Raw genomic sequence first — 21,699 nt, 5'->3', positions numbered from 1 at the left:
TTTCATAAGATAGTGGCGTGTGCCACTAAATAACTTAAAATGGACAAAAACCTTACAAAATGAGCCACGTTGAAAATTAAGATCCATTCAAACTGCTAATATTTTATAATTTTGTACGTCTGTTTTTTAAATAAATAAATACAAACCTAAAACATCAAGGTTTTAAAAAACTAGACTATAACTACAAATGATTAAAAATGGTCTTACGCTTGAACGGAACTTTCAAATTCTCGCGATGTTACAACAGATGTTGCTGAGCAACCACGGTACAAACAAAACTGCTGAAAGTGAGCCGCGGAGGCTGCGCAAGTCTGGAAGCTCTTTTTAATCATAAAGGAAAATGTCATTTAAAAAGTTCTTACATTTCGATGGCAAAATATCAAAGGAGGACCAAGAGTTTTACATCTTAAAAAATAAAGCAGCGGAGTATTACAGAGCTAACGGCATCCCTCAGAAAATAGAAGAGGTCTTAAACGAGATGTTTTATGAGAAGCCAGATGATATTTATGGATATCTGGTATGGAAACACGTAGTACGTTAGTTTGTCATATGCTTTTTTTTTTTTTTTTTCTCGGACCACGTTTTTTCGTTCAGTCCAAACCGCTACTTAAAGCTAGTTGACATGGCTAGCGTTACAAAGTTTGATCTGAGTCTACAACAGAACAGGCAATGTTAGAAAACGGTTAGCCAACTCTCTATGAATTTGAACAAACCCCGTGGAAAAACTCACTGAAAAGGCGTTAGGGCAGTCTGGTTAAATCGACTGACCTATGTTCTGCTTTGCCAGGCGAATTATTTCTCCGGTTTCTCACGGCCCCCCGTGATCCGCGCGATAACGGGGAGAGAGGTGTGTGACGCGCGAGGTGAGCCCGCGCTTCGGGCAGACGTGTATTGCGTCATCAGGAATGAGGAGAAGGTAGGCTTCGCAGACGTGGGATTGGGAGAGGGGCGTTTGTTTGTTTCATTTCACGTAAAAGACTACTCATACGGTGAGTCTGGCTGGTTGGGGTGAGCAGTGGCCACCCCCAAAGCTGAAATGAAACCTACGCCGCGGGGTAGGCTTCACCAGACGGCTTATACCGAGAGACAGCCTGGCGGTTTTCCCAGTCGTGGCCCAGGAATGCTAACACGGTAACATGGGCAGTGATGGAAATTTCCAGCACCAGGACTGGGAAACACGGGGCCACGCTGCGGGTGTGCGTCTTCCGACCGCTTTGGACACACATTCAAACTGTGACCTTTTTTTGTCCAGAGTGTGTACAATACAAAAACTGGCAAAGGAAAACGCACAAATGCAAGAATACTCAAAAAGCACCGCTATGAATACTTTGAATAGACATCAACTTTCACGTACATGCATGTGAATGGACAGACGTACATACACACCTACAGACACAGTATTCAGCGGCGGTTTGTCAGAGGCAAGGGAGGCTGATCCTTGAAACAGACTGAGCTCTAATGTAAATGTAAAGAATGCATTTAACATCGTGTTATTTCTATATGGCTTATGTTAGAAAATGTTTACATTTTACAATTTCGTCCTACTACAGTAATCGGATAAAGGAATAGCCTAACAATGGCCACTTAAACTGAATCGTGGCAGTGACTGACAGTCTAGTGTCTTCTGATAAGTAAACTGATCTATTAGGACCAAAATTAGGAGGCAAATTCTGAAATTCCATTCACTAAAGGGGTCCAAAGGGAGATGATACATTTGTCTCCTTCCACACTGATGATCAGTAATATTTCAGGTACAGTAAGGCTGTTTTATATATTCTGTGTTATACCCTGTGCTTTTGAAGATACTGGATGGGACCATGGTCATTTGACAAACACAGTTTTACTGTCTCTTTGGTTAGGTAACACAAGTAGTATCCAGATTTCAGTCATATTGAACCACCACTGACTATTTTGAGAGTAATTATTGGAATGTGATGCAGAAGTGCACAGGGAATCAGAGTTCGATTGAAAGACTTGGGTGATCTGGGGTGTAAGTAAGTTCATCTAAGGAATACAGTATTGTGGAACACTGGGTTCAGCTTGTGATCTCTGACCTCTTGCAATTCCTGTGTCAGTGTACAATCAATGCTGGATTAAACACCGTGGAGGCGCCTAGGCAGTCGAAATCTCAGGGCCCCCTTTGCAAATTATCTCCTAATATGTTGGTTTTTTTTTTTTTATCCATTGTCGTGGGGCCTCTAAATGGCTCGTGGCCCATAGGCCAGTGCCTGCTCTGGCTATTTGGTAATCTGCACTGTGTACAATGGAGGGGAACACTGAGGAGTTACCAGACTGCTGTGGGACAAGCACATTCTCATATGAATAAGAACAGTGGTGGTGGTGGGTTAGTCTGCTGTGAGATGACAGTCAGAGGTGTGTGTGTGTATGACAGTCACGTGTGTATCAGAGTTGGGGGGCGGGGGTGTTAGTGCGGCTGTATGTGAGGTGAGGCACTCTGGGATACTTGCTGAACTGCAGCTCTTTGTTGTAATTCTACACTTTTGTATATAGCAGTTTTGAAGTGCAGATTGCTCTAGTTTGCTTTTCTCTCTGCCTCTCACTAAATTTATGCATTGTGCATTGCATATTTGGGTGCATGTGTGCTGGTTTGTCTATTTCAGTGATTACTTGTGAGTGTGTGTGTATCACAGTTGGTTTGTAGTGTAGCGATTGTGTGTTGCAGTTGTTATGTAGTGCACTGATTATCTACGAATTGCAGTTAATTTGTATTGCATTGATTACATGCATTTGTGTGTTGGTTCTAGTTGGTCTGTAGTGCAGTGATTACTGGTGTGGATGACGACGTAGAGGAGTCAGAGGATGTGGTTGCTAATGGTAACCATCAGCAGGTGTCTGTAGCGATGGCACTGGAGTGGATTAGAGAGCATCTGAGCTCCATGCTGCATGGTTTTAACCCCACCCACCAAACGCACCTGGACAAACTACTCAGGTAGGAACGAACACCCCCCCCCCCCGGGTTTTACCCATCTCACTCCTTAATTAGACAGAACTTCTTAACTCTTCTGTATGTGTATGTCTGTCACAACATGGAACAGGAAAATTATCTAAAGACCACAGCACATGGCAAATAACAGTACTAAAAGTAAATTGTGCGTATGCATTTCTGTGCTGCAGTGATTTCCTCTTGGCCCGCTACCTAGAGGACCAGGATGCTCGAAGGGGAGAGGAGAAAAACGTGGAGGAGAAGAGAGAAACCGAAAATGACGTCACACCCCCACCCGCTCCAACCAAAGACAAGAAGGGACGAGAGAAGGGTATAATGAAGAAAGCAATAAGTGTGGAACCAAGACCAAAATGTGGTGGTAAAATACAAAGAAGTGCGGTAGTTGAGAAACAAGTCTCCTGACAGTGACATCCCTAAGCAGATCTGGACCTGATCAATTACGTTTACAGCATTTTACGTTTACCAGCACATCAGTGCCATACCAAACAACAGTCAATGCTACGAGGGCTCAATTAACCAATTAACAAGTGCAATTCAAGATGTTACAAGACGATATGATATTTCAATAAGTGCAGGATTAGGCGTCATTTAAATAATGTACAAACAGTTGAGTCTTCAGTGTGCATTTGGTTCTAATGACAGAGCTTGTCCTGACAAAGCTCTCTTTGGACAGACCTGGTTCTAACAATGCCCTTTGGCTTCATCTTTTGCTGTGTTTTTTGAGGATGCCAGTTTTGTCCAAGTCATCCATAGGTTAAGTGTGTTTGGAAATCTGGGAGCTGTGTAAGTTTGTATGTGTGCTATGGTCTGATGAAAGTGCAACACACAATATACTCTGCTTATATACTCTGCATGTTCAAATGCACATGCTTTGATTTTGATGCCCTTACATTAGCTTAGTTTATTGATGCTTTGGCATGTTTCACCATGTATGATGTACTGGCTTTGCCTATGCTGCCCTCCTGCTGTTCTCATGCTGGTATGGCTGCCCTCCTGCTGTTCTCATGCTGTTCTCATGCTGGTGTTGCTGCCCTCCTGCTGTTCTCATGCTGTTCTCATGCTGGTGTTGCTGCCCTCCTGCTGTTCTCATGCTGGTGTTGCTGCCCTCCTGCTGTTCTCATGCTGGTATGGCTGCCCTCCTGCTGTTCTCATGCTGTTCTCATGCTGGTGTTGCTGCCCTCCTGCTGTTCTCATGCTGGTGTTGCTGCCCTCCGGCTGTTCTCATGCTGCTGTTGCTGCCCTCCTGCTGTTCTCATGCTGGTGTTGCTGCCCTCCTGCTGTTCTCATGCTGTTCTCATGCTGGTGTTGCTGCCCTCCTGCTGTTCTCATGCTGGTATGGCTGCCCTCCTGCTGTTCTCATACTGGTGTTGCTGCCCTCCTGCTGTTCTCATGCTGTTCTCATGCTGGTGTTGCTGCCCTCCTGCTGTTCTCATGCTGTTCTCATGCTGGCGTTGCTGCCCTCCTGTTGTTCTCATGCTGGTATTGCTGCCCTCCTGCTGTTCCTGTGCTGGCGCTGCTGTTGTGCCACTGTTGCCATGCTGGTGTTGCGTGTGTGCAGGTAAGAAGGGGAACGGTGGAGAGAAGCCAGTCCCGCCTCCGGAGCCATCCGTGCCTGTGTTGCCAGGGGCGATAGCAGTGGCTGCTATTTCACTGGCAGCAGCCAAATCTGCAGCAAGTCTCACAGGAGTGCCTCTCTACAAACACATCACAACCCTTAGGGACCCGCAGGTCAGCGCACATACACACACACACACACACAAAATACTTCAAATTACTTAGAAGCCTTTCAAAATAATGTGTGACCACATTTTGAAAAACAAAAGGTGTGTAGCTGTGCTCAATCAAAGAAAACAGACTGTAAAACATTTGCTCTAGTAGAATGAAGCAAATAGGATGTCCACAAAAATAACGTGGCCCGCACACTACCAAAGAAAAATCCAACAGAGGTTCTCCCATCCTTCTGTCTCGTCCTGTCTCTCTGTGGACATCTGCAGGCTCTGAGTGCAGTGCCTCTGCCCAAACCCCTGCTAACAGTACTGAGTTGTGGAAAAACATCAGCAGGGAAACTCAACCTGTTGGAGGAGATGATCCTACTGCCTACTGCACCATACACCGCCAGACAAGTACACACACAGAGCCACACGAGTGCCCACTTGTGTGTATACACACACAGAAAACCAGACAAGTACTCTTACACACACACAGGCATACATACATTCACAGCCAGACAAATACACGGTTCGGCTCACACACACACTGATGGATAAGTACACACTCCCACATGTGCAAAATATGAATAATTTAATAGGTTCCATGTTTCCAGCAGAGCTAGTCAGCCCTCGTCTCAGACCACTACTCTGTGGATACGTATTTCATGCTATACGCTGCTCAATGTCACCTGGATTCAATGTAGTATCACTGGGTAAGGGGCCTGACCGGGGAATGTGCAAGACATTTCGGATCCTGGTCATTTGGTTTTGTGGATTGCAGAAAATGATTTTAAAGGTTAGGTGGGATTAGAGGCGCTTGGTAAAACATAGGGAATGAAAAATCTCCTAATAGTGTGTATTGAAATGCACATGTGTGTGTTCTATCTCTTCAGATCATTGGAATGGGTTTGGAACTCCAGCGAGAGATAAAGAGAATGACCATGACTGCAGCGAGTAAAACAGGGGTAACGTGACGAATAGATCACCCGCAACACATGATCGCTCTCAGCACAGTCGATCACATGCAACATGCATGATCACACACAGCATAGATGTTGACATGCAGAAGACAGTCACATGCAACATAGATGATCACACACAGAACTGAGAATCCCACGCAACATGGGTGAGCAAAGTGTGCAATAAATATGGCTCTGCTGAATAGCTCAACTACTTGATTTTCTCCAGTAATACTTCAAAGCTAAACAGCAGATCACACAGCAGAGATCACACACAACAGTCAATCAGCTCATACAATCATACACAGCACAATTGCATGTAAATGTGGGATGCCACACAGCAAAAAATAGATCACAATCACACAGGACAGGCGATCATGCACAGCAGACGATCACGCAACACACGCATATGCAGCACACGCAACAGAGACAATTGCTTGCAAGATAGATGATGCTCACTGCAGACAACGGCTCGCAACACAACCAATCACATGCAACCCAGTCGATCACACGCAGCACAAGTACACACAACATAAACAATCACACGTGACACAGCCCATCACGCTCAACATGGACAATCACATGCAACATGGACTAAGATATGCAACATATATTCTTGCACTCAACGTAGACCATCACACACAACACAGATTATCACATGCCACAAAGATCATCTCACACAACACATATATTCACACAGAACGCAATCACAAGCAACATAGGCGATCATACACAACAGATGATTGTGTGCAGCAAATGATCAGTAGTTACAATGAAAAAAGACAGATATCAAATAGTACTGTTCCCCAGGATAATCTCATTATAATTATACTTCAAGTTTAATTTATTTTAATTTCACTGTTGCGCTTCTATATGTACTGGTTATTGTATTAGACCCTATGTGTGCACTGATACTGTCATAAAGGCCTGTGTTTCTCTCCCCATCTTTCCTCCAGCCTGTAGTACTGGGAGTATCTGAAGGGGGCGCTCTGCAGCTGAGTTTTGACCGGGCGGAGCAAGCTCTTGATCTGGTGATGGAGGCGTGCTTGAACCTGGGGCTCTCGATCGGCTCAGACCTCCGGCTGGCCATAAACTGTGCCGCTCACACCCTAATGGACTATGTGAGTGGAAGTGAGGTCAAAGGTTAACCTCATGGGAGAGAGACACTACACCAGCATCCTGGATAAAATGGATCATTGAGTCTGATTATTTGTGGATAACGATGAAGAAAATGCATTCCAAGTACCACAAATTTCCTAACGCTAACTAAAAACATGCTCTGCATGTTTTTGTTAGATATTTTTATGATTAGCATTTTCCAAATATGATTTTGTATTTCCTAATATAAGATATGCCTTTACAACTGCTATCCGGTGCTCACCTCTCAGAAAAACATGCAATAAACATGGTTCAGCCGTATAGCTCAACTATTTTACTTTCTTCAGTAATACTTCAAACTCTGCTAGACAGGAGATATCTAGAAGCAGAGCTGGTCCCTCTGCTTAGTTAGCTCATATGAAGGTCAAAAGTTGGCATAGAGGTACAATTAGTTAATAGTGCACTGCTTGGCCAGAACTGGCACAGTTGGTGTGAGTGATATCCAAATTCCCAACAATGCTAAACAACATTATGGGTCTGTTAGGTGACAAACAGGAGTGGCTAATTAGTTGGGATTTACCAGAATTCTGAAGGGCTTTAGTGTATCACAGGCTGGTCTTGATGTTACTTTTGTAGCATTTAGGTGATACTTTTATCTAAAGCGACATACAATTATATCTGAATACAACTTGCCCAGGGGCCCAACAGTGGCAACCTGCCAGTGGTGGGGTTTGAACTGGCAACCTTCTGATTACTAATCAAGTGCCTTAACCACTCCAACATCTGTGTTTTTGTGTGATGCCTCTCTTGCACTGTTACAGCCCAGGGGGAAGTATGAGGTGATGGCAGGATGTCTGAAGTCTCCAGATGAGCTGGTGGACATGTTAGTGGGGCTGGTCCGTAAATACCCAGCTATTGCCGCCCTCATTGACCCTTTCAGGAAAGAAGTAAGAGACCACCTCCAAAATCCTCATTCAGATTCTTACTGTAATACTGTTGCATACACATTATGTGTCTGGTTTCCCAAATGCACCACATGACGAAGATCATGGTAAAGTTTTTCATATAATGGGTGTGATGAAATGCAGTCCAATCTGGAAACCCGGATGAGTCAATTTTCTTCATCTGTAAAAATAAAATCTAGCAACCCAAGCTTTGGCTCTTACATGCTGCTTCTCTTTCGGTAAAGGATGTGGAACAGTGGATGAAGCTGAGCTCTCTGATTGGCCAGTCATGCTGTCTGATTGCAGACATGGCATACTGTTACCTACCACGCTGGAGGGATGCCAAGCCCCTCCCACCAGGAGTCACATGGCTCACTCTTAGGCACCGCAGTGAGATGACCCTGACTGACCTCCTCCATGCAGTTACAGAGCAGAGAGGTAGATACCACAACCTTTTTACTCACAGATTCTGGGTTTTAACAGCATGCAGTGTGTGTGTGAGAGAGAGACAAAGATTCTTGGAGAGCAAATGCTCCAACAGACATTGGGTCATTGGAAACCTAATCAGTGACAGACAGAAAAAGACAGGTATTGACTGCATATCAGTCCGTCACACTAAAGAAAACACACATGCAAGTGCATGCACACCTGGCTTAAGCATAGACCCGGAAGGAATTTTCAGTTATAGTTTAGGCTTAGCACTAATAACCTATGCTAGTCTAGCCATAGCACTCTATATTCAGTTTAGGCCTAAAAATAAGCTTTGGCTGTTTCCGAAAAACCCTGCTTGTTCAGGCAAAGCAACAAGTGGGGACTAATATCCACTGCACTGTAGAAATCTATAGTATTTGAGCAACCATATTTGTGCCGTGCAGTGACTCTGGCAAGACTCAAAGATATTAAATATCCTGTTAACCTTTCATACAAAAATATGACCACAGAACAATGTAGGGGCATTGTAATATTGTGTTTCTGTGTGTCTGCAGAGGGAGAGACCATTCTAGCCGCAAGCGGTGACGAGATCGGTGACGACTCTCTAGTAGATGTGGTAAGCCTGAAAATGTTCCAGGATTTGCATGCTCTGATTTTTCTGTCTGTGCATGTGTTAATAAACTTAGAAACCTAAGCATTGCCCAGATCAGCTTTAAGAAAGCATATGACTCAGTGCCAGACACCTGGATACTTGATTGCCTTGAATGCCTAGCCCTTCTGGTCTCTAAGACCATAAGGGTATTCATCCAGAACTCAATGGAACCTTGGAGAACAACACTAGAAGCCAACTCAAAGACAATTACCCAGGTTGCATAAAGTGTGTTATATACCAAGGAGATGCACTGTTTCCATGGCTGTTCTGCACAGGCTTGAATACCCTCAGCCAGATCATCAATAAGAGCAGGTAGGGGTATAGATTTAGCAGCAGCTACCTCCTGTACATGGATGACATCTAACTGTGCACCAAGACAAAAATGGACATTGATTCACTGATCTACCTGATTAGGCTCTACAGCAAGGACATAGAAAGATTGTTTGGGTTGGATAATTGAGGTTAGTTGATAGTCAAAAGAGGAAAAGTGATCAGGACAGAAATAATTGAATTTTCACAAGTCCATATAACAGATCTAATGGACAGCAACAAATACCTGGGAATTCTCCAATCACATGGGAACCATGAGGCAGAAATGAGGAGCAAAGGAACATCTAAATTTCCACAAGGTCCTCAAGAATCAGATGAATGGGAATATTAAGATCAAAGTCATAAACACATGCCCTGCCAGTCCTCAGATACCAAATAGGCACAATAATCTGGCCAAGAGAAGAGCTGGAAGCTGCAGACATCAATACCAGAAAACTCTTCACAATACAGTCATGGCCAAACATTTTGAGATAAGCACAAATTTTGGTTTTCACAAAATTTGCTGCTTCAGTTTTTATGGTGGCAATTTGCATTAACTCTAGATTGTGAAGAGTGATCAGATGAATGGCAATTACTTGCAAAATTAACTTAATCACAAAAGAATTACTGCATTCCAGCCACTGCATTTTAGCCCTGCCACAAAATGGCCTGCTAACATCATTTCAGTGACCTTCTCGTTAGCTCAGGAGAAAGTGTTAAGGAGGACAAAGCAGCTGCTTGAAGTTTTTTTTCTGTTAACCATGAAACACATGCAGTCATCATTGCATTGGATCAAAAGGGCTTCACAGGTAAGGACATTGCTGCTTGTAAGATAGTACCTAAAGCAACCATTTATCAGATCATCAAGAACTTCAAGGAGAAAGGTTCAATTGCAGTGAAGAAGGCTTCAGGGTGCCCAAGAAAGTCAAGCAAGCGCCAGGACCGTCTCCTAAAGATGATGCAGCTACGGGATCAGGTCACCACCAGTGCAGAGCTTGCTCAGGAATGGCAGAAGGCAGGTGTGAGTGCATCTGGACGCACAGTGGCGCAGAAGGGCAGCAAAGAAGCCACTTTCCAAGAAAAAACGTCAAGGACAGACTGTCATTCTGCAGGACGTATAGGGATTGGACTGCAGAGGACTGGGGTAAAGTTATTTGCTCTGATGAAGCCTCCTCAGACTGGGACATCTGGACAAATGACTGTGCTCAAAGTTTTGCCATTGAACACTACCATGAGTAAGGAACTGTATCAAAATTTCCTCCAAGAGCAACTTGGTGATGAACTATGTTTCTTCCAGCATGATGGAGCACCATGTCACAAGGCACAAGTGATAACCAAGTGGCTCGGTGAACAAAACATTGAAATGTTGGGTCCATTATGAAATGCTTATAATTATACTTCACTATACCATATAAACAACTGACAAAAGAAGCTAAAAAAAATTGAGGCAGTAAACTTTGTGAAAACCAAAATCTGTGTCGGTCTTAAAACTTCTGGCCACGACTGTAGATGGGGTACTTTTATCCTAGATCCAGCATCTAGACTAGACTTCAGCATCCAGCAGAAGTAGGAGGGAAGGGGTGTGCGAAGTATAGGATCCACTGTCCAGGGTGAGACACAAAACACTCATGAATACATCAAAGCAACGACCCCTGAGAATGAGCCGATGAGGGAGTGCTTCAGTCATTCAGGGGGACGTGGAAACAGAGGAGGTGCCACTGAATGTACCACTGGCAGATAGCAGGGATGGCTGACATAAGACAGTCCTACCAACGACTGGAAAAGGCTGGACTGACGGACAGCACAGAGGCACTAATGGAAGACCAAGTGGTGGAGAAGAATAAGACTAAGATCCTTTGGGAACTCTAGATCAAGACAGATAAGGAAGTAGACCAAAGTGAAGACCAATGTAAAGACAGCGTAAAGATAATGTAAAGGACATTGCACACTGACCAGCTGATGTGGATACTCACTTCTTTATTTGTTTTAACTGATTTGGTTCATTTGTCTTTCGTCTCCGAGACCTTGTAGTTAGGGGCACGTATGAGGCCCCAGGTGTTGTCAGGTTGGACGTTTTATTCTGGCGAAGAAGTTAATCATGAGTGTGAACCTCTTTGATTGGGAAGGTTGCATGTCACCCCTGACTGCATGCTAAACAGGTAATGAAGAGACTCGAGGATAAGAGCATGTCTCCTGTAGCTAAGCCGTTCATTAATGACCATTGTGAAGTTGTCACATGACTAAATATATATTCAGACATTATATATAAAGGATGTAATCCATACTCTCTACCATTGACCTCGATGTCTGATGCCATCACAATGTGACCCACACAGCCACATTGGCATATACTCTCTATGCTGTAAAATGAATCATTGTCTATAGAAATAAAGTAAACATCTTCCTTAAAAATTCAGGCCTAACATAAATGCAGAAGAGACCCCCTCCTCATATTAATACTGTACCACTGATAATACTGTACCATTATGTACAGTGTGTGTCTCCTCACAGTATTCTCACAGTGCGAGTGTGTGTGCAGGCTGTAAGTCTGGGTGTATCATCCCGTATGTACAGATTGTATCTCCTCGCAGTATTTCATTGTGTGTGTGTTTAGGCTGTAGGTCTGGGTGTGTCATTCCTTAAGTTGGGGGGGATGAGTGGAGGGTGGAGGATGAACAAGTACAACCGTCTGTTGTGCATCCAGATGGAGATGGAGGAGCAAGATATTCTGGGTATGGATTTAAGAGACCTCTCTCCCATGCAAATAAGCTCACAATCAGACACAGTTAACACAGTGAACCCTAACACACACAACCTTTATGCCTTCTGTGCCTCTTACAAAACACTTGGAGAAGAAGAAGTGCTCACATTATTGTTCTTGGTGTTCTAAAATACAAAAAGGGAAAAGGTATGAGCATAGTGCATCAGAGATTTCATCATATTCCTGCAATGATTCTCTCTACCCCTTAATATTCATGCCTGTTTTTGTCCTGCAGTCTTTTGTTAGAATAAAATTATACATGGAGCGATGAAGCCCAATTAATACAATGAAGGAGAGATGACGTGACCTTTTCTGTCTGTGTTTTGTGTAGCAGAAATGCGGGAAGTAAAACTGACTGGCAGCAAGTGACCTGGAGGAGCCAGTCCATGCCCACCAGCTACAGGCTCCACCCAACACTTAACATATATCACAATGCTTTCTGGCCACCAGCTTCATGCCACACCCCTTCATTAGCATACATTGCAATGATCCCTGACCACCAATTACAGGCCCCTCCCCTCCATTAACATAACATCACAATGACTCACTGGCCCTGTTACAACACACCTGACAATTAACATACATCACAATGGTCCCTGGTCTTCAGGTACAGACCACCCCTTCATTAACATGCATCACAATATCCCCAGCAATCATCAGTAGGCCCCACCCCACTATTAACATTCATCACAATGACCCGCCCACCCAGCAACCCAACAGCTATAGGTCACACCCACCATTCACATACATCACAACGGCCCCCTAAGCTACAAGCACCGACCTCCATTAACAAACTGAGTTCTATGTAACATCATAATCTACTCAGTTTGAGGTCCTCATTCACTGTAATATATTGCTTTCCCTACATCAGCCCAGTGACATTTTTTGGTGGTGTTTATACATTAGATAATTTACTGGACCAATGTGAAACACTTATTTATGGGAAACACTTAACTATTATTTATTACTAGTAATTTATTATTATTAGTTTATTACAGTTATTCATTACTTTAAATTTTCAAAAAGATCAATTTTTTACATTCTTTGACTTCATACTAAGGAAACAGTTGGGAACACTTTAAATAAGGCCGCTCTTTATGAGGCCATACGACTTGGATTTGAGTCCCTGACACGTCAACTCGCATTCACAGATCTTGCTCCCCGTAGTACTCCTGTTGGTCCCAGTAAGGGTAATAGGTCTCCGCGGAGTCCTCCCCTGAACTACACCCCCCCCCCCCCCCGATTTTCCAGGAGCACTCTCCGCTGTCGTGGCGGTACCGAGAGTGCCCAGGAATACGGAGGGATTCCTCGTAAGGGCTGGGGAGGAACAATTACGCCCTTTCTTCTCCTTCTTGTTAGTTTTTCCCGGCATCCTTCGGCGGTCGATGTTTCTGTGACGTGCGGAGGCAAAGCAGGATGCGGGGACAAACCATGTCTAACACAACCAACGTTTATTTAATACACAGACGACAACGTGGTTAGCGAACTAACCTGGTTCCAACATCGATACCACCTATACTTAGACACAAGACTTATATGCATGCACACTAACGACACACAATAAGGAGCAGGTGTGAAACACAGGGAGGGCATGGCCATACAGACACACACACACACACACACACACACACACACACACACACACGGGGAGACGTTTGGGGGGAGGGGCCGTACCGTGACTATGCGACTTTATGTACAGCACTCTTGTTACACAGCAATAAAATATTTGACCACTTTCAGGCAAATTGCTGAACTGTTACCATCTACTGTTATTTACAGACAAACATCCATTTGGAGTTTTTCACAGACTAGCTAAACCATTTGCAAATGTCAGATTTGCAAACATCTGTAATGGTGGAATGTGCAGTACTAATATAAAAAGTTCCTAATTCTAAAAATAATCTTATTTTAAAAATGTAATTTCATAGTAGTGGCAGGTTTTATTGGCAATGACTATTTTAGTTAACAGATTATTTTTTACAAGAAACAAATGACCAAAGAAGAACAAAATCATGCAAAGAGAGAGAATATACAAAAAATCTTCCACTAACACTTTGATTGGGTGAAGGAAATGTGGTTTGTAGGTGTTCACAGTACTGATGTCAAATCTCATCAAGAGTCTCTGTTCCAAACAGTCCTATGAAATAGAAGAGACCAGCAAAACATTACAATTAGGCAAGATGTTAAGGATCATTTGTGACACTAGTTTGGTTAGAGTTTTGCTGCTCCAGTCCCTGGAGATGTTCTCCTAACATACCCAATTCAGCCCAGGAAGGGCTCAGTAATTAGCTATGGTGTCACCAGTCATTGGGAGATATCACATTATCAGTGAAAGTTAAAAGTGAAGGAACACTTAACTGTGGCATTGACATAGGAACTGAGAAACACTAAAAGAACTACAAAGCAGCATGCCAATGACATTGTAACACTGGAGGTTTAAAGACTTTAAATCTTTAAATTTGTTTAAATATTTCAAAGTAAATTATTCCATAATCACACCATTTACATTTAAAATATAAATACACTGTTCTAAAAAACTCTTTCTAGGGATATTTTCTGATTTTCTTATGAAAGTAACAGTATGCTAATCACATGTGCTAAATAATAATTTGCCAAAATAGTACTTCCAGGATGGTTAAATGTATCTTCATCCTTTGTATTAAGTTAGTAATCAAAAAGTACCCAGATTATATACTGTGCCGGGTAAAACACCAAAGTATTCGAACACAGGCTATTATTCAATCCCATGTTTACAACATCATGGGAGGTGTGGTTTCTGAAGGCAAACTAAATTAATACAAAATGCAGACAAAGCCATTTTTAAATGTGCGTATATGCGTAATAACGCATGCCAATCATTTTTTCACGCATTCTGTAAAATTTGGTTTTTTAGCATGATATCTGCCAAAAGCTAAGAGGAGAATGTGCTAAAATATTGATTTTGGCTATTTTATTAGCATGATCCAACATGGCTTATAGCTGGCTTCTGTGATTTTAAGTGTTGTGAAAACGCTGACATTTTGGTCTTTGTGTAACGACATTTCGGTCTTTGTGTAGCAGCCTTGATGTAACGACATTTCAGTCTTTGTGTAACATTTTGTAAAGAGCTCACATCAAATTTTTTCATCTTGAAGTGGGGTAATGGCCAGGGGGGGTTTAGCTGTAATGGTAAAATTGGTCTGAAATGTTCCACACCAATTTGAAAGTAGTACTTAATACATCCTGAGAATAGTATGCACTAACAAAATAAGTGCATACTACCTGACTTTGGACGTAGCCTGTTAAAATATAAGTCCAATGGAATTAAGTGCCAAAACAATAAACTGCTACTCTCTTTTACTCAATAAAGACCATGAATATAATGTCTTAGAAAAAAAATAACAATTTGTGCCAGTCAGTGTGTCATACAGCTGTATGTCAACACACTTCCTCCTCTCTGCTCCCCAACACACTTTCTATCTCTCTATCTCTGAATGGAGACATTTATACTGTCTGTGTCTGTGTGTGTGTGTGTGTGTGTGTGTGTGTGTGTGTGTGTGTGTGTGTGTGATTGAATGGACTACTTTGAAAGAGGAGGGGAAAAAAATCACAACTGCTATAAAATAACAAAACTCTACAACACGAACCATGATGCACCTTCTTAGTAGACATTTTTTCAAGACGTCAAGACACCAGACATGTATTTAGGTAGCATCTTACAAATATGTACCACAAAGTTAATTAAAGAGAAATACAGCTCCTAAGTTGTTTAGAGTCATTAGCTGTTCTTTATCCTATAACAGGATGTGCAAACTCTATAAAACTGAAGTGATGGACACAAAAACAGCAGGAGAGAGAGCAACAGACAAAGAGAGAGAGAGAGAGAGAGATGGAGAGATAGCGAGAGACTGAACGAACACAAATCCACAGACAGCAATCCAGGCCTGAGACTGCTCTCATTCCCCACCGATCACTCTGTTTGGGTAACCAAAACTGACTAACAAAATAGGCCAAATGAAGTGCTCCCTACACACAGACTCTCTCTCTCTCTCTCTCTGTCACACACAGGGTACCTACAATTTAGAAATGCTTCAGTAGAAATGATTGCTTTGTGTCGTTTGGCAGAGGCACAGCTACAACAGTAGAGAGGGAGTCAAATGACAAGTGTGAGTGTGTGTGAGTGAGTGAGCGTGTGTGTGAGAGTGTGTCTGTGTGTGTGTGTGTTTTCAGTAATTGTGCAGTTGCTGAGACTAACAGAAGGCCGCTCTGTATGAGAGAAGCCAAAACACAATAAAGAGACACCAGATCTGAGCAACTTATAACAGGCCATAACCATACACAGCCAAATACTACAACAGTCCATGTATACAAATACTACATAGAACACTACAAATACTACAGATAATCATTACCTATATCATAGACAAACACTACATACAGACATAAATAAACCTAAACCACCACATGCAAATACCATAAAAATACTGCATAAAAATAATACACAAATATTAATGTTGCCTTCAACAGAAATAAACACCTACAAATTACACAGGGAGGCAAACACAGCAGAAAAATATTCCACACAGACATATAAACAAATAATACATACAACACAATACACAAACAATGAAACACAGGACTAAACCAACACCATTCACGAACACTACATCGAAAAAACACCAGCTATAAATAACACCATCACATCAGCAGCCGAAGAGCCCACTCCTCGCCTTCAGAAGTCGCTGTCTCCACATTTCTGATCTGTTATCACCAGTTCTGTGTTTCATGTTAATCAACCAGCATATTTATAGCCTACGACAGTGATAGTTGCTGCAGTGGTTTTGAATCCGGCACTGACCATCCATCATAAGGAAGTGTTTTCGTCAGTTTATCAGTCTTGCTGCATGTCTCGTTTTGGTATAGGGCTTTTGGACGGTCTCCGCTTAGTCTGCCCAGCTTTGTCCTAAATATGCCAGCCCTTGCATTCAACTTCTGCCTCTTCAGCTAATAGGTTCTACTCAGCACTGATGTTGCAATGCATAGTAGTGTTGCAGCTACATAAGTACTACACAGCATTAATATCGTACTGCTTGGTATCGTTACAGCCACATAGCACTACACAGTACTGTTATTGTATTGTACTTCAGGCTCACAAATGACTTGTAAATTGTGCGTACAGTAATATAAACCACACAGTCACAAGCAATGTCTACAAATACACATGCACTGCCTGGCCTATAAGTAATACTTGGAAACATATCTACAATAGACTGATACACACAAACCCAAACAAGCACACAACCAAACAAGCACACAACTAAATAAGCCCAAGAGCACACAAGTACACAACCAAACAACCAAAACAGTTAGTAATCTGTAGCACACAATCATGCACACAGCTAAATAAGCCCAAGAACCAAAGAGGCACGCACTACCTCTCGATCTGTCTCTGCCATATTCCTACCATAAACCTTTCTAGAAACCTGTTTTGTCAAGAAGGGGCTTTCTCCTTCCTGCCTGTTTCTTACATCTTTCTTTCACACAGCTGAGCACAGGGTTTGACTTCAGCTGAGCACAGGGTTTCACTAAAACCAGCTGCTACTTATACAGAGAGGTAGCAATAGTTTCCTCCAAAAGATTAAGGTTAAATGAACTGGTTCAAATTAAATGAAACATCTAATTAAACTCTCTTCTGCTAAAAGGAATTAAAAGAACTAAAATGTTTTAAGCAAAATGTGTCACAGTTCAGCCATACTCACAACTTTGAATATGTTTAGGTGTGTATTTGTGTGTGTGTGTGTGTGTGTGTGTGTGTGTGTGTGTGTGTGTGTGTGTGTGTGTGTGTGTGTGTGTGTGTGTGTGTGGGAGAGAACAAAAACTTGTAGTGCTTGAGGTGTTGAGTTTCCACCCAAGTCTTTGTGGATTTACCTTCATTTAGAGAGCAGAGCCACACTGGAAATTGTCCTTAAATGTGTGAATAAGGCGCAAAGCTTTCAATACAGCTCAGCTTTCCCTGTGTATCGTACAGAGTCTCTCTCTCTCCCCAACACACACACACACACACACACTTCTGGTGCTGCTTCTCCAACTAAAAGTCACTAAATGAGTAGCACAAAGGCTGAAATTAAACCCTGTCCTGATCCCTCCGTGACTAATGTCACACCACTGTGTCAACTAAAAGAGGCTCCAGACATAATCCCAAACATAACCCCAAATTCCATAACCCCAAATTCCCTTCAAACCTTTATTTCGGCAACCCAGCCCAACCGAGACCATGGCCTCCAGAACTAACACACAGTGAAATACTATCTTCTAATTCTATGGTCTAATATGTTCTTATACTATGGTCTTAATACTATGGTATAATACAGTCTTATACTATGGTCTAATACTATGATCTAATACAGTCTTACACTACGGTCTAATACTACGGACCTATACTATGGTCTAATATGGCCTTATACTATGGTCTAATACTATGGTCTAATACTATGGACTTATACTATGGTCTAATACTATGGACTTATACTATGGTCTAATACTATGGACTTATACTATGGTCTAATATGGTCTAGTACTATGGTCTAATATGGCCTTATACTATGGTCTAATACTATGGACTTATACTATGGTTTAATATGGCCTTATACTATGGTCTAATACTATGGTCTAATATGGCCTTATACTATGGTCTAATATGGACTTATACTATGGTCTAATACTATGGTCTAATATGGCCTTATACTATGGTCTAATACTATGGTCTAATACTATGGCCTTATAATATGGCCTTATAATATGGTCTAATACTATGGTCTAATACTATGGTCTAATACTATGGTCTAATATGGCCTTATACTATGGTCTAATACTATGGTCTAATACTATGGTCTAATACTATGGTCTAATACTATGGACTAATACTATGGTCTAATACTATGGACTAATACTATGGTCTAATACTATGGTCTAATACTATGGACTAATACTATGGTCTAATACTATGGACTTATACTATGGTCTAATACTATGGTCTAATATGGCCTTATACTATGGTCTAATACTATGGTCTAATACTATGGCCTTATAATATGGCCTTATAATATGGTCTAATACTATGGTCTAATACTATGGTCTAATACTATGGTCTAATATGGCCTTATACTATGGTCTAATACTATGGTCTAATACTATGGTCTAATACTATGGACTAATACTATGGTCTAATACTATGGACTAATACTATGGTCTAATACTATGGACTAATACTATGGTCTAATACTATGGTCTAATACTATGGACTAATACTATGGTCTAATACTATGGTCTAATACTATGGACTAATACTATGGTCTAATACTATGGTCTAATACTATGGTCTAATACTATGGTCTAATACTATGGACTAATACTATGGTCTAATACTATGGACTAATACTATGGTCTAATACTATGGTCTAATACTATGGTCTAATACTATGGACTAATACTATGGTCTAATACTATGGTCTAATACTATGGTCTAATACTATGGACTAATACTATGGTCTAATACTATGGACTAATACTATGGTCTAATACTATGGTCTAATACTATGGTCTAATACTATGGACTAATACTATGGTCTAATACTATGGTCTAATACTATGGTCTAATACTATGGTCTAATACTATGGACTAATACTATGGTCTAATACTATGGTCTAATACTATGGACTAATACTATGGTCTAATACTATGGACTAATACTATGGTCTAATACTATGGACTAATACTATGGTCTAATACTATGGACTAATACTATGGTCTAATACTATGGTCTAATACTATGGACTAATACTATGGTCTAATACTATGGTCTAATACTATGGTCTAATACTATGGTCTAATACTATGGACTAATACTATGGACTAATACTATGGACTAATACTATGGTCTAATACTATGGTCTAATACTATGGTCTAATACTATGGTCAAGTATGTGATGCAAAAAAGGATGTGAGAACATGAGCAAAATAAATTGTTTGTGTTTCTACTGACAGAGAAAACAGTCAGGGCAATGGGCTGATTTTTCAGTGGATGAGCTTTGCAGGTAAATAACTCAAACATACCAAAATCATATTAGCAGTTAACCCCAGACCCCTTTTACCCAGAGCCAGTCACAGATGACCCCACTTCCTGGCAGCTTCCACTGGGGTGGAAAAGGTCCGTAGTAACCCCCACAACAATCGAAGCCGCATCAGCAAAGAAGGGGACACAGCTGTAGCCTCTGGGTAAATGATGTCATAGGGAGAGCACCTGGACAATCAAATCATTGCAGATTTAGAATATCTTATAATAGTTTCAAATGTTTGCATATTTTAAAGCTGCAAGCATACGAGCTACATACGTAAACTTTGAGCAGTAACATACTCGGTTAAGTGTATAGGCTGAAACTACAGTTACTGATTTTCAGAGCTCATGAGAGCATTTCTTGCTCCTCTTCCTCAGTAGCTCTCAGGAGGATTTCAGAGGCACTTTAGACACGGCACTTGAAAACAATCTGTCAAGTCCAAACTGCAATGGGACTTATGAAGAATTTGCAAATGGACAATTGGACAATACAAAATTGGCAACATATTTGTAATATATAGCATATGTAAGAAAATGTGATTTATTAAAGTTTTACAAGTGTTCATTTGCTAAGGAATAGTTTCTTAAATCAGCTTTTTTAAAGCTCCTGTTAAAAATTCAGGGAAAAATCAAATTTTGAAATGGAAAAAAAAGAATAAAATTAAAAGAATCATGTTTTAACAGGGTTTCAGTCATTTTGTTGATTTTGTAATGCAATGATATATTGTGAAAAACCTGTTTTTCAAAATACATTTCATCATTCTTTGTTAAAGAAAATCCTCTTCAACAAAGCTGCCACCATTTGTAAAAAAAAACAAAACAAAGAAAAAACAAACAAAAAAAAACAAACAAAAAAGACCCTGCACCTCTCCAACAATGCAGGAGCTTTTAATATCGTCCAGAAGTCTTCCTGCTAAACCATCCCTGAAGCATTTCCACTGCTGTTCATGATGAGATGCATGTATGTGCCGCCAACACCAGGGCCTTTGAGGTCTCACTGCCTTTCTCTAGCGCGCGCACGCCCGACAAAGAGCGTCACCTCTAAATGCTACAGCTTCACTTTAAACATTTTAGTCATGTGAACATTTTAAACTTTTCATCTCTAACCACCTCAACTCACCCTGCAAAGGTTTTATTTGATTTTTGGTAACTTCTAATATGATTTTGGTATGTTTGAGTTATTTTTTATATTTATGTTTTTCGTTTCTTTGGTTATTTTATTTTATTATAATCTGCCATTTATTAAGTCATTTTAATTTTTAATTTAATTGTTTGTTCTGACTGATCTTTATATATTTTTTAAATTATATTTCTTTAATTTACTATTATACTTACTATTATGATTATGATGCTTATTTTAGCATTTAATCTTTTTAATAGCCAAATTATTTCAATTAGTGACTTCTGTATTATATCAGCTACATTGTAAATGAGGGTCACTCAACGTCTAAAAGTTACGCTCTCAGACAGTATGATATATTCATAGCCAGTAGGAACTACACTTACAGCCAGTATGAGCTACACTCACAGCCAATATGAGCTAAACTCACAGCCAGTACTAACAAGTAAGGTAATTCCTCAGAGAGAAAAACTCCAGAAGCTATTCACATCTAATACAATAATTTTATCTGAGGCCATATATATGTTATAATATTTATGGTTATATATATATTGTTATTTATGTTATGTTATCTCATTGTTTACATTATTTACTATTGAGTAGGCTAAAAAAGTAAAGGTATGAGGACAATCTAGTTCTCTAGTTAAGCATGAGTG

General features: G+C 41.0%; 2 protein-coding genes across 14 annotated transcripts in view; one reads left to right on the top strand and one right to left on the bottom strand.

Annotated features, from left to right (window-relative positions):
- The first annotated feature begins 279 nt into the window (after window positions 1-279).
- eno4 (enolase 4) lies at window positions 280-13,121 on the top strand. 11 transcript variants are annotated; one of them, XM_035532951.2, is made up of 13 exons: window positions 280-517; window positions 788-916; window positions 2,766-2,950; window positions 3,136-3,275; window positions 4,524-4,693; window positions 4,960-5,088; window positions 5,568-5,639; window positions 6,590-6,754; window positions 7,553-7,678; window positions 7,921-8,113; window positions 8,662-8,723; window positions 11,683-11,800; window positions 12,161-13,121. In XM_035532951.2, exons 1-13 carry the CDS (start codon window positions 341-343, stop codon window positions 12,196-12,198), a joined length of 1,704 nt encoding a protein of 567 aa, XP_035388844.1. In that variant the 5' UTR covers window positions 280-340; the 3' UTR covers window positions 12,199-13,121. The 11 variants fall into 11 exon arrangements, 9 of the variants coding, with proteins under 9 accessions (XP_035388844.1, XP_081577823.1, XP_081577824.1 ...); XM_081721697.1 differs by having other exon boundaries at window positions 3,136-3,323; XM_081721698.1 differs by having other exon boundaries at window positions 280-532.
- A 142-nt stretch (window positions 13,122-13,263) lies between these two features.
- Window positions 13,264-21,699, bottom strand: part of shtn1 (shootin 1) — a 39,535-nt gene continuing 31,099 nt past the window's right edge. For all 3 annotated transcript variants that reach the window (XM_027024589.3, XM_081721703.1, XM_081721705.1), the window contains one exon: window positions 13,264-13,966. The gene's annotated coding sequence lies outside the window, so the exon portion shown is untranslated. The remainder of the gene's footprint in view (window positions 13,967-21,699) is intronic.

The sequence above is a fragment of the Electrophorus electricus genome, chromosome 10 (assembly GCF_041902795.1).
Source record: "Electrophorus electricus isolate QZ-2024a chromosome 10, ASM4190279v1, whole genome shotgun sequence".
Classification (NCBI taxonomy): Eukaryota; Metazoa; Chordata; class Actinopteri; order Gymnotiformes; family Gymnotidae; genus Electrophorus; species Electrophorus electricus.
Note: the sequence above shows the minus strand (reverse complement) of the source record. Positions and strands in the feature narration are given on the sequence as shown.